General features: G+C 38.9%; 1 protein-coding gene across 1 annotated transcript in view; it reads right to left on the reverse strand.

Moving 5' to 3' along the window:
- Positions 1-15,279, reverse strand: part of LOC145771559 (cathepsin D-like) — a 29,930-nt gene that overhangs the window by 6,746 nt on the left and 7,905 nt on the right. Inside the window, exons 2-7 of the mRNA XM_082583261.1 lie at positions 13,051-13,195; positions 8,264-8,387; positions 7,845-7,963; positions 6,920-7,119; positions 6,029-6,125; positions 5,156-5,332 (exon numbers count right to left, since the gene is read on the reverse strand). Coding sequence (XP_082439387.1) covers positions 5,156-5,332; positions 6,029-6,125; positions 6,920-7,119; positions 7,845-7,963; positions 8,264-8,387; positions 13,051-13,195 — 862 coding nt within the window. The remainder of the gene's footprint in view (positions 1-5,155; positions 5,333-6,028; positions 6,126-6,919; positions 7,120-7,844; positions 7,964-8,263; positions 8,388-13,050; positions 13,196-15,279) is intronic.

The following is a 15,279-nucleotide window of genomic DNA, read 5'->3' on the forward strand; positions in this document are numbered from 1 at the left end:
CAGCACTTAGTGACAAGCCTGAGAAAGAACAAGTTAACTTTCTGATATATTTGATTGGAGATAAAGCTGACGATATTTTGGCAACATTCGCGTTAAGTGCAGAGGACAGGAACAAGTATGACACGGTGATAGCAAAGTTTAACAATTATTTCGATACTCACCGCAACGTCATATATGAACGAGCAAAGTTTAACCTCAGAAAACAAGAAATTCATGAAACAGCCGATGAATTTATTACGTCGCTTTACTCTTTGGCGGAAAACTGTAATTACGGCAATTTGTGTGATGAACTAATCCGTGATAGAATTGTAGTTGGTATTTCAAACAAAGACTTGTCTGAAAGATTGCAACTAGATTCGGAATTAACCCTTGATAAAGCAATTCGGATGGTTCGCAACACCGAATCGGTTAAAAAGCAGCAAAAGCTCTTGCAGCAAACAAGCGCTTTAGAAGTGGACAGCGCACGTTTTGATGATTGCACGCCGGCAGTGAGCACAGTGCGACAACGATTTGAACGCAAACCAAATCAAATTAATCGACAATCTTGTTCATGGTGTGGAAATGCGGCTCAATCTAAAACGATTTGCCCTGCTCGCAATGTTACCTGTCACAGTTGTGGTAAATTAGGCCACTTCCAAAAAGTGTGCAGAAGTAAGCGCAACAAAGTGTCCCACCTAGTTGTCAACTCACAATCTGATCTAAAGCTTGGAAATTTGAACAATAGTGCAATGTACGACAGACCCGAAGAAAACATTCAAGTGAATGACGTAATGATGCGGTTTCGAATAGATTCAGGAGCTGACGTTACGGCGATGTCCCTAGAGGACAGTAAAAAACTTAAAGTTTCGCTACACCCATCATATGTTGACTTAGTCGGCCCTCAATCCACACGACTGCAATTGCAAGGCAAATTCACTGCTACTTTGAGCGTAAAGAACATTTCCTGCACACATGACGTTTATGTCATAAAAGGATTGACGCAACCACTGCTAGGTTGGCCTGCAATAAAAGAACTGGGTATCTTTGCTTGCTTTAATAATGTCAGGGAACTTTCGGTTTCACAGCAATCAATTTTTAGCGAACAATATCCAGACTTATTCACAGGTTTAGGCAAACTGGGGCGCGAATATAACATCAGCTTAAAAGCTGAGGCGAAACCTTACTGTCTTTCAGCTCCGAGACGAGTTCCATTGTCGTTGGAGGACCAGGTGAAGGGCGAGTTGAAGCGCATGGAGGAACTTGGAGTCATCTCAAAAGTTACGGAGCCTACAGAGTGGTGTTTTGGAATGGTTGTGGCTCCAAAGAAAAACGGTAGGGTACGAATTTGTGTAGACTTTACACAGCTAAATAAAAGTGTTCAAAGAGAGCGTCATATGCTCCTCACCGTCGAAGAAACCCTGGCCAAACTTTCGGGTGCCCAGTATTTTTCAAAACTTGATGCCAATTCAGGATTTTGGCAAATTCCCCTGTCCGAACAATCACGATTGCTGACTACATTTATCAGTCAATCCGGGAGGTATTGTTTCAACCGATTACCATTCGGAATCTCATCAGCCCCAGAACATTTTCAACCCGAAATGTCGTCTATTCTGGAAGGATTACCTGGCGTGTTATGTCTTATGGATGACGTGTTGATATTTGGGGCGACAAAAAGTGAACATGATAAAAGACTGAATGACGTTTTGGCTAGGCTGTCCGCTGTGGGAGTGACTCTTAATGACAATAAATGTGAATTTTCCAAGCAATCGATAAAATTCCTGGGCCACATAGTTGATAACAAGGGTATCCATGCTGACCCTGAAAAGATATCGGCGGTTAAAGACATGGAAGCTCCCTCAGACACAAAGGGAGTACGCCGGTTTTTGGGCATGGCTAATCAGCTTGCAAAGTTTTTGCCTAACCTAGCAGAATTGTCACAACCATTACGAGAGTTGTTACGCAAAGAGACCTCTTGGGTTTGGGGCCTCAGCCAACAAAAATCTTTCAAGGATATCAAGTCTGCGTTAACAGACACCCCTGTGTTAATTCACTATGACCCTAAAGCTAAAACTGTTCTTTCGGCAGACTCGTCCTCTTATGGGTTAGGGGCTGTATTGTGGCAAATGCAATCTGGGCAATTGCATCCTGTTGCCTTTGCATCAAGATCACTCACTCCGGCTGAAACTCGATATGCCCAGATCGAAAAAGAGGCATTGGCTGTAACTTGGGGGTGTGAAAAATTCCGAAACTTTTTAATTGGCACTCTATTTGAAATAAACACTGATCATCAACCGTTAATATCGCTACTGGGCAACAAAAGTCTTGATGAGGTGCCTCCTCGCATTCAACGCTTCAGAATGAGATTGATGTGGTATTCTTACGAGATTAAATATGTTCCAGGAAAATTACTTTGTTCAGCAGACATGCTCTCCAGAAGCCCTGCCTCAACAGGCAACAAAGATGATTTGCATGAGGAGGCAGAACTTCATGTGGATGCCGTTATCGTTTCACTGCCTGCCTCGTCCGAACGCTTAGATCAGATTCGCGCGGAAATTCGAGATGATCCGGTATGTGCTAAATTAATTGATTACTGTCAAACGCAGTGGCCGAGCAAATCCGTGCTAGATCTGCACTTGATGCCGTACTTCAAAGTCCGAAATGAACTGTCGTTTGAAAGGAACTTATTGCTTTTTCGCAATCGCCTGTTAATCCCTCTCAAGCTACGTAATGATATGCTGCACCGCATCCACACTGGCCATCAAGGAATAGTCAAGTGTAGATCCCTGGCTAGATCTTGTATATGGTGGCCTGGTATGAATGATGACCTTGCCAGTTTTGTAACCAAATGTTCTGCTTGCAGCCAACACCGTGTTTACAGCCCAGAACCTCTCATGCCTTCGAGTTTGCCGGATTATCCTTGGCAGAAAGTTGGCTGTGATTTGTTCCAATGGCAGAACAAACAGTATTTGATTGTGGTCGACTATTTTTCGCGTTTTATTGAAGTGTCGTGTCTTGACCACTCCACTACATCCTTTGATGTTATCGAACATTTGAAAAAGATTTTTTCGACTCACGGAATCCCCGAAATACTCGTCAGCGATAATGGCCCACAATACTCTTCTCACATCTTTTGCAGATTCTCCGAGGAGTACGGGTTTTTACACAAAACGAGCAGTCCGCGATATCCAAAGAGCAATGGCGAAGCAGAAAGAGCTGTTCAAACAGTGAAATCGCTATTCAACAAATCAACAGATCCACAACTTGCACTCATTAATTACGCAAGCACTCCACTGCAGTCTGGATTCAGTCCGTGTGAACTATTAATGGGACGCAAGCTGCGATCGATTGTTCCAGCTGATCCTAAAAGATATGATCCAAAGTGGCCTTACTTAAAACAATTTCGCCTTCGTGATAAAGAACTAAAACAACAGCAAAAGTTAGATCACGATAAGAGACATAGAGCAACGGTGCTGCCTCCTCTATCTCCAAACTCAAGTATTTGGATCGAGCCAGATTTGGATGAAGGACACATAATTGAACAAGCTCCATCTCCTCGCTCTTACATGGTCGAAACTCCTCGTGGCATTATCAGACGAAACCGCCACAGTTTAATATCAAGACCGGCAAACCAAAAGACCGAAATCCCGGTTACAAAGTCAAAAACTGATCAGGTTGACCATGATCAGCCCAATTCTGATCATGATCAGCCCAATTCTGATTTGTATAGAACCCGCAGTGGTCGCACTACAAAGCCACCAGATCGTTATACTGATAATTGGCAATAGTATCGTGTTATTGTTTCGGTGTTGTTGTTTTTTTTTATGAGGATTCCTTTTATCGAGAGGAGATGTAGCCCTTCCTCCCTTAGTCTTCTTCTTGACTATAAGTGGAATTGTTTTTTTCTCTCGAAGGGAGATGTAGCCCTTCCTCTCTCTACGTTGGTGTTGTTTCTACGTTGGTGTTGTTTCTTTTAAACGTTTTAGTTTCTTGAAGGGGAGATGTAGTATTACCTCCCTGTGTGTGGTCATCCGTAGGACACGTGACCTACAGTTCATGTATATATACGGCTGTCGCCATCAGCAGCCATTTTAGTTACTAGTAGCTGACTTATTCAATAAAGCTAAACACTACACCATCCGCCTTTAGATCTAGTGCCTTTCTAAGAAAACTTCCTTCCTCTCTCCTTATCACATGTCCATACCATCTTACTCCATTTGCCCTTGCCAGTTGGTCTATGGTCTCTCTCATCTCTAGCATATCCAACAATTCTTCAGTCCTTTTTCCCTTCTCGTTTTCACCCCACACATTGCTCTCACCATTGACCTTTCCGTTCTTCTCAGGATTGCCAGTTCACTTTTGTTCACTTTGTAAACTCGATAATTATCATGCAGGTATCTTTTTTGCAAAGGTGCTGATTTTATTCTTTGATAAATTTGTCACGTTGCATCCGAGTTGATGGACCCTTATAACTGATCTATCACTCTGAAAAAACAAACAAAAAAAAAACAAACAGAGGTTGAAATACCGTACGTCAGCGTCAACTTAATTTAAAAATCTGAAAAAAGATTCAGTCAAGCTGAGTGATCACTGATCACAACAAAAACCGTCGGTTCGACACCGATTGGGAGCCTCGACTGGGTCTTCACAAATCACAAGACACTTAATGACATGCTTGGATACGATGATTGGCTTGAAAGCCATTTTTAGTACACACATCGTCACTGAATCTACGTGAAATTGAAATAAAATTGTCGTTGTTCTACTTTTGTCAACCATTTCTGTCCTGCATTAGCTTAGCAGATTCTGATTCTGTCCAACATGAGACTACACTTGGAAACGGTCCAGATAATATTATGATTTTGTTTAGTACTCCTTCCATCAGCGCCGCTGATATGCTGGCGGATGCACTGTGATCGTTCCACTGAGTACCCGTCGAAATGCCCTGGTTACATGTTGAAACACGATCCACAATACATGACAGGTATAAAAGATGGGCTACATAAAAACGAAAAGTAAAACATAAAAAAGAATTGCATAGTTTGGAACAGTTTGATTAGTGTTTACTGTTTACCCAATAGAGCAAAACAACATTGCATTCGTCCACCCTGGCTTGTCAAAAACACCACAGCACTTTAATTTGTAAATGTACTTGTACATATCTTGATCTAAAACTCACTTCTCCAGCAACTATGGGAACTGCGCCAATAGCTTTGTTGATTTTGTTAATTTCGTCGGTAGGTCCGGCAATGAGTGACGTACCGGTATCAACTATAGCTTGGCATCCGCCATTGCACACAGATGTCTTTGCGCTGTCATGAACAGTAACACCATCCATCTTTATCTGCCAGTAACCCTGAAAAAAAAAACCCACAGGCTTTTGACTTAAAATCCCAATCAGATTCTTTCCTCGCTTTGTCTTATCTCTTAAAGTAATCACCAGCAGTTTAAGTTTCTAATGGAGAGTTATTTAGTTGTACAGTAATTGTGTGGTTATTTTCATATAACTCATCTGGCCCCACTTAAATTTTTAGGGTAGATATGAGCAGTGATGGATTTGGAGGCAACACCGCAACAACATCGTCAGCAACTCAACCTACGTTTCTGGAAAAATTATATAAAGTGACTAAAATTTATACCTACAGTATAAGAGTAAAAATCTAAACAAAACAAATTAATAGTCGGTAGCCTATGATGTAACATAAAATCCAGAAAAAGAAAAAAAACTTAACCAAAGCTGACAGACGGTGCTATGATGAAGAGTACTGATATATTTCTTATTCTAACAAAGTATGCGTCCAACCCTCGCAATACGAGAAACAAGAGACGTTAAATCGTATAGATACTATATAGATAACTGGTCACAAGTTTGGCATTGTTTTTGGTTCGATCACGCCATCTGGTACTGGTAGCAATTACTTCAAATAAAAAGTTTCTTTATACACAACAACCTACATACATATAAAACTGAAAGCGTGTAAACTAAATGGGAGGGAGGTGACTGTACCTATCAAAATCCACCACTGGATATTGTCATAGCACAGAAACGCACCTGTGTGGTGACTGGATGGTAGCTGAAGTCGCCGGTGAAACGCGCAGGATCAACACCTCCAAGGAAAAGTTCGCCACCTTGTGGTGCAGTGTCGTCTCTAAGTCAAACATTGCAGCTTTGGTTAACTCAACGCAAAATTAGCCAGCCACTTTCAGGCAGCTTTGAACAGCTACATTCACACGAAGACGACAATTGTCATACGATTGCGAAGGGCTTTCCTTTTTTATGGTATTTCCGTCATAAACACTTCTCTGTTTGATCATGTTATAGCTTTATGACAGCTTATATGATAAGATAGTTTAGAGGCTAAGTTGTACAACAAGCTAACCTGAGTAATAAAGATTACGTATACTTATTACTTATATACAGTATATAAAAAAATACGTTTTTACATTTTCTGCACATCACAAATATCTGAATGCACAAAGAATTACTTTAACTATAGTATAACAAGCGGGTGAAGCACTACAGTTAAAGCATTTGATAAAAAGTCCATTTTTCATTATGTCTTTCTATTGCATGCTCGAATCCCAAATACATGTCTCAAGAAACTAGAAGATTTCAGTCTATATATTCTACTTGAATGAGACTCATGAGCTGATAAAGCTACATTTGTAGGACGAAAGCTTTGCATTAAATTAATTTTATCGATTTATTGTAAGGCAAGTTTGAAAGAAGATGAAGTCGTTTATGTTACAAAACCTTTCAAAAGACGTCGAAATAATTGTGCTTGAAAAAAATTTAATGTATAACAAAACTTCAGGTCAACCAAATAAAACTACATTCACACTGAACAATGGACGACTGGACGTGTTTCTGATGATTTCTTGTAAACACCTTTTTACTGAATCGATTGTAACAAATCATATCTCTTGGTTCCAGCTAAATTACCTGTTCAAAAAGAAAGAAAATTGATTTTTGGATACAGCTTTCTCAGCGAACATTTGATTGAAAACAGGATTGATTCCGTTGACGGAAATAGAACGGTAACCTAATCCCAAAATTCCATCAAACTTAGCAGCAACAAATGTGAGACCAGGTTCTTTGGTGGCTTCAGCAAATATTTGTTTGTTTGCACTGACTCCTCCAACCTGTTATACAAGTATTCAATGCTGTACTGTACATGAAGAATAAAACAACCTGTGTGAGTAACTGTGACTCAACGAATAGTTTCAACTTAATTCTATCATTTAAACCAGTCGTTTACCGAGAAAACTACGAAGTAGAATAAGTAGGTCTACACCAAGGGTCTCAAATGCGCGGCCCGCAATGCATTTTTAAACTTTGAAATAATTAATAATTATCATACAGTACGAGTACATATCTTTTTTATAGATTTAGAAAAGTAAAAATTCACTCTAAAATTAATCAAAAAATCTGCAAATGCCCATCAAACTTCAGATTTGATTGTAAGATTTTTGCTTTCCATGTCCGTCGTTTCGTTTGCATTCTTTTTTGTTTGCGTGTTTTGCGCTCGTGTTTTTCCATCTCTTTGTTCTTAATGCTTTTTCTTGCGATCAAACGTTCTTGGTGCGTTCTTACTACCTCTTTACTGCATTTTAACTGTGCTATTTTGTTTGTCGATTTCTTACTGTGTATTGCGCCCCTCGGGTTAAAATAAAAGCGTTAATTTGGTTCTCAGAGTAATTTGAGTTTGAGACCCTTGGTCTACAACAATCGTGCTCTCACTGCAATAATTGCTTACAAAAATTAAAGCATGAGCAACCATACGTCCCTGAAACATATTTTAAATATTGTATTTTTACTTTTGAAACAATACTGATGCTTTGTGACCTTCACAGAAAATTAATCTTACTGTCACTTTGTCTTGACTGCAATATCCAGATAAGCTACCACTTCCATATCGGATCGCAAATGATGTGCCATTGGCAACGTAAGTGGAGGAATGGCGATGATCGTACTTGTTGTGCACAACTGGATCAAATGGTAAAGCAATACTATATGTGCAGGAAATATATGAATGCATATTGCATACTTTGCATAGTGCAGTGCTGGTGTTTTTAACAAAAAAGCAATGTAAATCAGTCCAAGCTGGATAAGATGTACAGTTGTACACTTGTACAGTATATATATACATTTTTTGTTGAAATTGGCTATTCCATGATGACTACAATGATTTTCCATAAGTAAACTTGACAAAAACAAAGGCATAAAAATCTGGACTAAAATTAATAAATCAGATTTAGCTTAATGAGCATTTATACACGAACTTACGACAAGCTACATCAAGAACGGAACAATCAATTGAAGGAATCCATAAGTTTGATGAACCAGTGTCAAATACAACTTGAAACGATTGAGGGGGAGTTCCAATTGAGATTGGGCCAAAATATTGAGCCTGTGAAAAAATGTTTTGAAATTGATGCACTGATCAGCTTGTATACCGTAACATCTGGTGTTGCGGTTCACAAGTTACCAGGGTCTCCAGTTTATTTTTTATCAACTTCTATAAAAATACTATATGTTTTATACAAATAAAACCACATGGACAATTTCATAACAAATAATTATAAAAAGAATGGGGTTGCATGGAGAATGGTAGAATGCTTTACCAAAGTTGAAAAGTTTATGTTGTTAAAATTTCTGCACAAACACAATAACACATGTTTAGCTTGGTATTAGCAAAGCTGCCCAGTGCTTAACTCTTGTATTACAGTCGCACTGAAAAGTTTAAGACAATTTTTCAAAATATAAAATTTTCGCAACATGCTAGAAAAATTATCCCAAATGCCATGACACATATCATTTTATGGAGAAACTAATAACTATAATAACTATAATTATGTAACAGATGCTTCTGTGCAAAACGTCATAAATGAACTGTTTCTTGTGGAAACAAAAAAATTCAACTTTGTTCAAAATTTGTTGCCGAAAAATATGGCAAAAAAGGAGCTTATCAGCTGTTAAAAGGTAAAAAAATTGTGATGTTACTCAAAGAAGGGTACTCAGAAAGAAAAATATGTGAGAGGTGAAATGTTGCACAGTTGAATCATCAGTGAATAGGTTAATACTTTCTAATCCTTTCCACTTTTCCGCTGTTCAATTGAGGTGAGATTTTGTGAATGCACATTTTTTAGGCTTCATGGAAGGTAAATGCAATATTTTTGGCCGTTTTATAGGTTTTAAGTCAAACTTATTGCTAATACAACATTGTATGTTTCAAATAGCCTACTTGCATTTGTGTCCATGTTACACAACAATCTTTGTACAATCTAGTCTTTCGGTGGAACCAATGGGTGAGTGCACTCTCATCTTCCTCATTATCTAATCATCTGTTGGGGTGGTAACCCTGGGTTTACAAGCCCTTTTCAACTCTAAACTTTCAAATTTTATATATTTGATTATTGTCTGATAGATTGCTGTCTTGCTGAAACTTGTATTTTCAGATATGGTTCTTTCTGAGTACCCTTCTTTGAGCAACATCACAATTTGTTGACCTTTTAACAGCTGATTAGCTCCTTTTTTACTACATTTTTTGGCAACAAATATTTAAGAAAGTTAATTTTTTTTGTTTCCACAAGAAACAGCTCATTTACAAACTTTTGCCCAGAAGCACCTGTTACATAATAATAGTATATAGTTACACCATAAAATGATTATATAACATAGCATTTTGGAATATTTTCCTAGCATATTTTAAAAATTCTAAATTTTGACAAGTGGTCTTAAACTTTTGAGCGCGACTTTAATACAAGAGTTGAGCACTGGGCAGCTTTGCTAATACCAAACTAGACATGTGTGATTTGACTCTATGGTATGGTCCACATAAAATTATAAATGCATTAAATACAACTACAGTTCACTAAAAACCTTAAAAGGCGGTTTCACCCTCATTGGGTCATCAGAAGGTTCTTATTCAAATAGACCAGCGGTTCTCAACCTATGGTCCGCGGACCACTAGTGGTCCACGGGCATTTGCCTGGTGGTCCGCGAGCAAAGTCTGAAATCGTTGTTTTTTAACCCTTTGCATAAAAGTTGTTAATTTTATCAAGGCTCATCCACTAAATTGTCGTCTCTTTGCTTCATTATGTTCGAATAAGGATTTTGATTATGAACAGCCACTGATGTATACTCAAGTTCGCTGGTTGTCAAGGGGAAAAGTGTTTAACCAACTGTTTGAGTTACGTGATGCGACGAGAGAGTTTCTTGGATAAAAAATTCAAGCTTGTTGCTCATTTCAACGATAACTTTTGAGTTGCTGTTCTGGCTTATTTGGCTGACATTTTTTAACAACTGAATAAACTTGATTCATCGCTGCAAGGAAAGCAGACAAATTTAATTAACCTCAGTGATAAAGTGTCTGATTTTACGAAAAAACTTTATCTTTGGAAGACAAGATTATTGCAGGGCAAATTTGACATGTTTGATCAATTGTACAAATTCACTGAAAAACCATAAAATGCTGAAATCAATAAACAACTGTTGATGATTTTTTTTTCTGACCATACTCAGTCACTGCAGGATAAATTTAACTTCTACTTTGGTAATTTGAACGTTCAGAGTTTTTTATGGGTTTCCAGTCCGTGAATTGACCAGTGACACTACTTTGAATATGTTGCACCCATCTGAGAGTGAGCTTGATAAAATTTTGGATACAAGCTTCACACGAGTATCCACAACTGTCTCAGAAAGCTTTGAAAATAATTCTATCTTTTGCGACATCTTATCTTTGTGAATGTGGATTTTCTGCACTGGTTACAATAAAAACAAACATAGGCGCCGGGTTTTGAAAATTGCCGGGGGGGGGCAAACTTTTTAGCCGACTGATTGCTTACATTCAAAATACTGATGTTTGTTTGTCAGCATTGATGTTTGTTTGCGTCTATCTGCCATTGTATATCGCCAAGCTTTATAATGTAGGCTCAGGCCTCGAAATTCACGGCGGACATGTCCGCCGTCACAGCATGTGATGTCCGCGGGAAGTACCATCTAGATCGGTCATATTTGTCCGCCGAGAAATAGCACAGGAACTAGCGATACAAATCGTCATTGCATAGCACGAACATTCGAACAATTGTTGCAATAATATATTTTCCAGCGCATTCTAGCGCGCATCTAGAAAATGTGAATCCTGTATCCCTTAGCTTCCATTCAAGGAGGAAAACTTTCGATTCTTACGTTGCTTCAACGATTGATGACATTGAATCAGCGTAACAAAGGTAAATTCTTCGCTAAGAATCGATAGGAGTGCAGGTACTTCTACACTAATCACGCGCAATTTAGTTCACGCTTTACGTCACAATGTCTGGCTTTGATCTCCGAGTAATAATGATACCGCAAGGTTGGTTACTAAGTTAGATTATACGAGTAGGCTATAACAGCAAGACGCAACAAAACTTGTTAAGTTTTGGTATTACAGTAAGAAAGAAAAGACCCAAGAAAAATTCACTTTCGCTCACATGACACGCAAAAATAAACTTAAAGAAAAAAGCCTGTAAAACTTTGCACAGCAGAAAATAGCGTTGGTGTAGAAATTTTCCGACTCCTGCCCAGAGCATTGTGACGCAATAAGCAACACGACCTCGTTCGGTGGAAGTTAATCAGTTATGTGACGTATTGACCAGCTACACGGCGATTTGGCTCTTCAAGCGCAAGTCGTTAGTCTGATGAAAGCCTTTCAGAGTGACTTTACTGATTTTTTAAAAAGCCTTCTAAAACCGTAGTTAGAGTTCTGAAATGGCGAAGAATTATTATCAAGATAAAGTGATTAAGCATGACGATCGACGCTAAAACTGGTGTGTCCGCCGTGAGACTTAATTTGTCCGCTGAGATAGCTGCTCAGACCGGACACCTTTGTCCGCCGTCAACAAAAAACGAATTTCGAGGCCTGTAGGCTACTTCGAATTATATGCTGGTCACTTTGAACTTTAGCTCTTAATACGAGTAGATACTAAACTGAGCAAATTGCACCTCGTTATTGACACTCCCAAGAAAAAAAAAAGCGGAAGAAATCAAGTAAAACGTTTTTCAATCATCGTTTGCTTCAACGGCACCAAGCTGGCGATTATCAGCTACCGTACTTCTGTTTCTTTTGTTATCTTAGGAGCAGCGCTCTTGTTGCAACAAGTAGATCTTTTAAATGAGATCGATCCACAATGAAGGTCAAACTAACGCAAATCTGAACTTAGAAACATTTGATTTAGGATTTTTTTTTAATAATTTGCGGGGGGGCAGCCACCCCGAGCTAAATTCACGGGGGGGCGCCGCCCCTCCGCCCCCCCGAAGTCGGCGCCTATGAAAACAAAGTATTGTTCTCGACTTCAAGTCGAAGATGAACTCCGATTGAGTCTTTCAAGTATTACACCTCATTTGGCTGTGCTATGCTCAAATGTGCAAGCTCAAGGTTCGCAATAAATGGGTCTGCTACTATTCGGTGAGTCCGATTCGGTGAGTCTGATTCGGTGAGTTCCTAACGTCTAACCCCTAACCCTAACCCCAAACCCTTAACCCTAAAACGGCAATGATAATTAGGCTACGGTACCCGATAATTTAAAAAAAAATTTGAAAAAATCCCCCGTTAAGGGATCGGACTCACCGAATCGGACTCACCGAATCAGACTCACCGAATCGGACTCACCGAAACGGGCCATTCCGGCAATAAATATAGCAATCTTTCTAAAACCAACTACTGTTTATGACTTAGCAAGCAATAAGTGACATTTGTTCGTTACAAGAGCAGCAGGAAGAGTAGTGGTCCGTGACTGAGACACAATTTTTTTAAGTGGTCCTTGAATCTCAAAAGGTTGAGAACCTCTGAAATAGATAATTACTACATTTATTGTAATTATGATATAGCCCCATCTAGTGGCAAATTTAGCAGAAAACCCTTAAGGACACTTTAGAATAGGGCTGGGTGGGGACTGGGGGTCAAACCTAATTGGATTTACAAAAAATTGCCAAAATTGTTTTCTAAGCTAACCTCATATATAAAAAATTAGGGTGTAGTGCTAAAATTCGAAGCAAACGATGTATCCTAAAATGTAAATACAAGTTGTTCTCACATCTAGATAATTAGTAAGAGGTTCTGGAGCAGAGCTCATCCTTTTTCCACTGTATTTTGAGTGACCATTCTTCAATAGCTTAGAAACATCAACCTTTTTCTCTCTCATGGAACGGCGAATGCTTTTATGTTTGCTCAACTGTATCCTGTTGAATTATGGAAGGCAGAAAAGTAAGAAAACATATTAAAATCGTTATCTTTTAATTACACTAAAACAGTGTGGCAGCATAACAATTCACAACAAAGGCCATTCCATTGTAGAGTCCATGTGCATGTTTGCGACCATTGATGTAATTGTGTCCACTTCACAAATTTGTGAATATTTTGCAATTGAAAATAGTTTGAAAGAAAAAATTTAACAGTTTATTAAATATTTATTAATAGTGTTATCAAAATTCATGTAAGTTTTATCTTCTTACGCTAACTATTAGGGTGGAGTGAAAAAAATAAAAATCACTAATTCAAAAAACGTCCCCTCTCAATAGTTGTCTTTGGTCCCAAAACTTATTTTAAAAGTGGTTTTGGGAAGTTGCCTTAAATACTCAGGTGATTTGTAATGGCCGTTGGCCGATTTGTAATGGCCTTGACGCAAAGGTCATGCGGGGGTCAAATCCCATAAAAATGCCATAACTATGTGAGCAGTGATGCTAGGGAGCTAATTTTGATGCCAAAAGAAGCAGAATGTGCACTTTCCTATCTGTCTCAAAAGAAGTTTTTTTCGAAATTTTACTAGATATATGGTTATTTTCACAAAATGTAATTTTCAGGTCAAATATGAATAACACATAGCATTATGCACAGTTTAACATCACCATAACATAATCACTTCACAAGAAATCAGCATAATGAGTATGATATATCTCTAACCAATGAAACACACATTTGAGTGGTTTTAGAGCAAGCACAAGCACAGGATGGTAACAACAAACAAATATGAAATTGGGTTACATAATATTACAAAAGCCTAGACGACGACGTTAAATGCCAGTTTTATGCAGGGGGAAATGGTATCGGCAGGAGGACCTAAGATTGAAATTGCTTTTTGGTATTGAATTGCTTCATCAGTTTTCGTGACCGAATCTTTAGCCTGATTAGACCGTCACGTCTGTTGAAGCCAGCTACTGCTGATGAAGCTTCGGTTACAAGCTTTATGTGGCGCTCCACAGCTTGATTGTGGCATGGGTGGCGCATAATGAGCTTTTCTTCTCTGTTTTTTTTCGATGTCGCAGTTACTCAGGTGTCGAATTTCTGGTGGTTCGTTGGTTTGGTCAGAATTTAAGTTCACAAGTTTGTAGTAAGATTTAGCATGAACGTCGATTGCTGGAACATTGAATTTTCTCACATGGACAGAAGCTACGGATTTTTTCTCATCGGATAGCTCGTTTTGGACTGGTGCTGCTTCGCTTTCAGGCACTTCATTTTCGATTGAAAATTGTTCAATGACCCCTCTCAAACTAAGGATTTAGTTCACAGTTAAATGACGAACTGTCTCATCATCATCTGCCAACATCCCCAAGAGAATGTTTTCTTGGTGCGCAAAGAATGCATTTCGCTTAAGGACATCCAGTGCAATCTTCTTGACTTTATTGTTTGGAAATTTGACAACTCTTTGTAGATGTTGAAAAAGTTTTTCGGTCCATCTGTGATCGTGTGGTAGTGCTTGATTTCAAACCATGCCGGAAAGTAAACTCTAATGCAAAATTCTACGATTGTTGTGAATGTTGTGGTCGTTGTACAGAAACATAGAAACGGGATATGCGACAGGCCAAGGTCAGCCACCTTGTATCTAAAAGTCCTCCAACTTCGAGAAGCTCGAGATCTTCATCAACAGTGCCCAACATTACGGCCATGCAGATTCTGTACCCATAATATTCGTCATTTAGCTGTGAACTAAATCCTTAGTTTGAGAGGGGTCATTGAACAATTTTCAATCGAAAATGAAGTGCCTGAAAGCGAAGCAGCACCAGTCCAAAACGAGCCATCCGATGGGGAAGAATCCATAGCTTCTGTCCATGTGAGAAAATTCAATCATGCTAAATCTTACTACAAACTTGTGAACTTAAATTCTGACTAAACCAACACACCACCAGAAATTCGACACCTGAGTAACAGCGACATCGAAAAAATCAGAGAAGAAAAGCTCATTATGCGCCACCCATGCCACAATCAAGCTGTGGAGCGCCACACAAAGCTTGTAAACGAAGCTTCATCAGCAGTAGCTGGCTTCAAC

Source organism: Aplidium turbinatum, chromosome 6 (assembly GCF_918807975.1).
Source record: "Aplidium turbinatum chromosome 6, kaAplTurb1.1, whole genome shotgun sequence".
Lineage (NCBI taxonomy): Eukaryota > Metazoa > Chordata > Ascidiacea > Aplousobranchia > Polyclinidae > Aplidium > Aplidium turbinatum.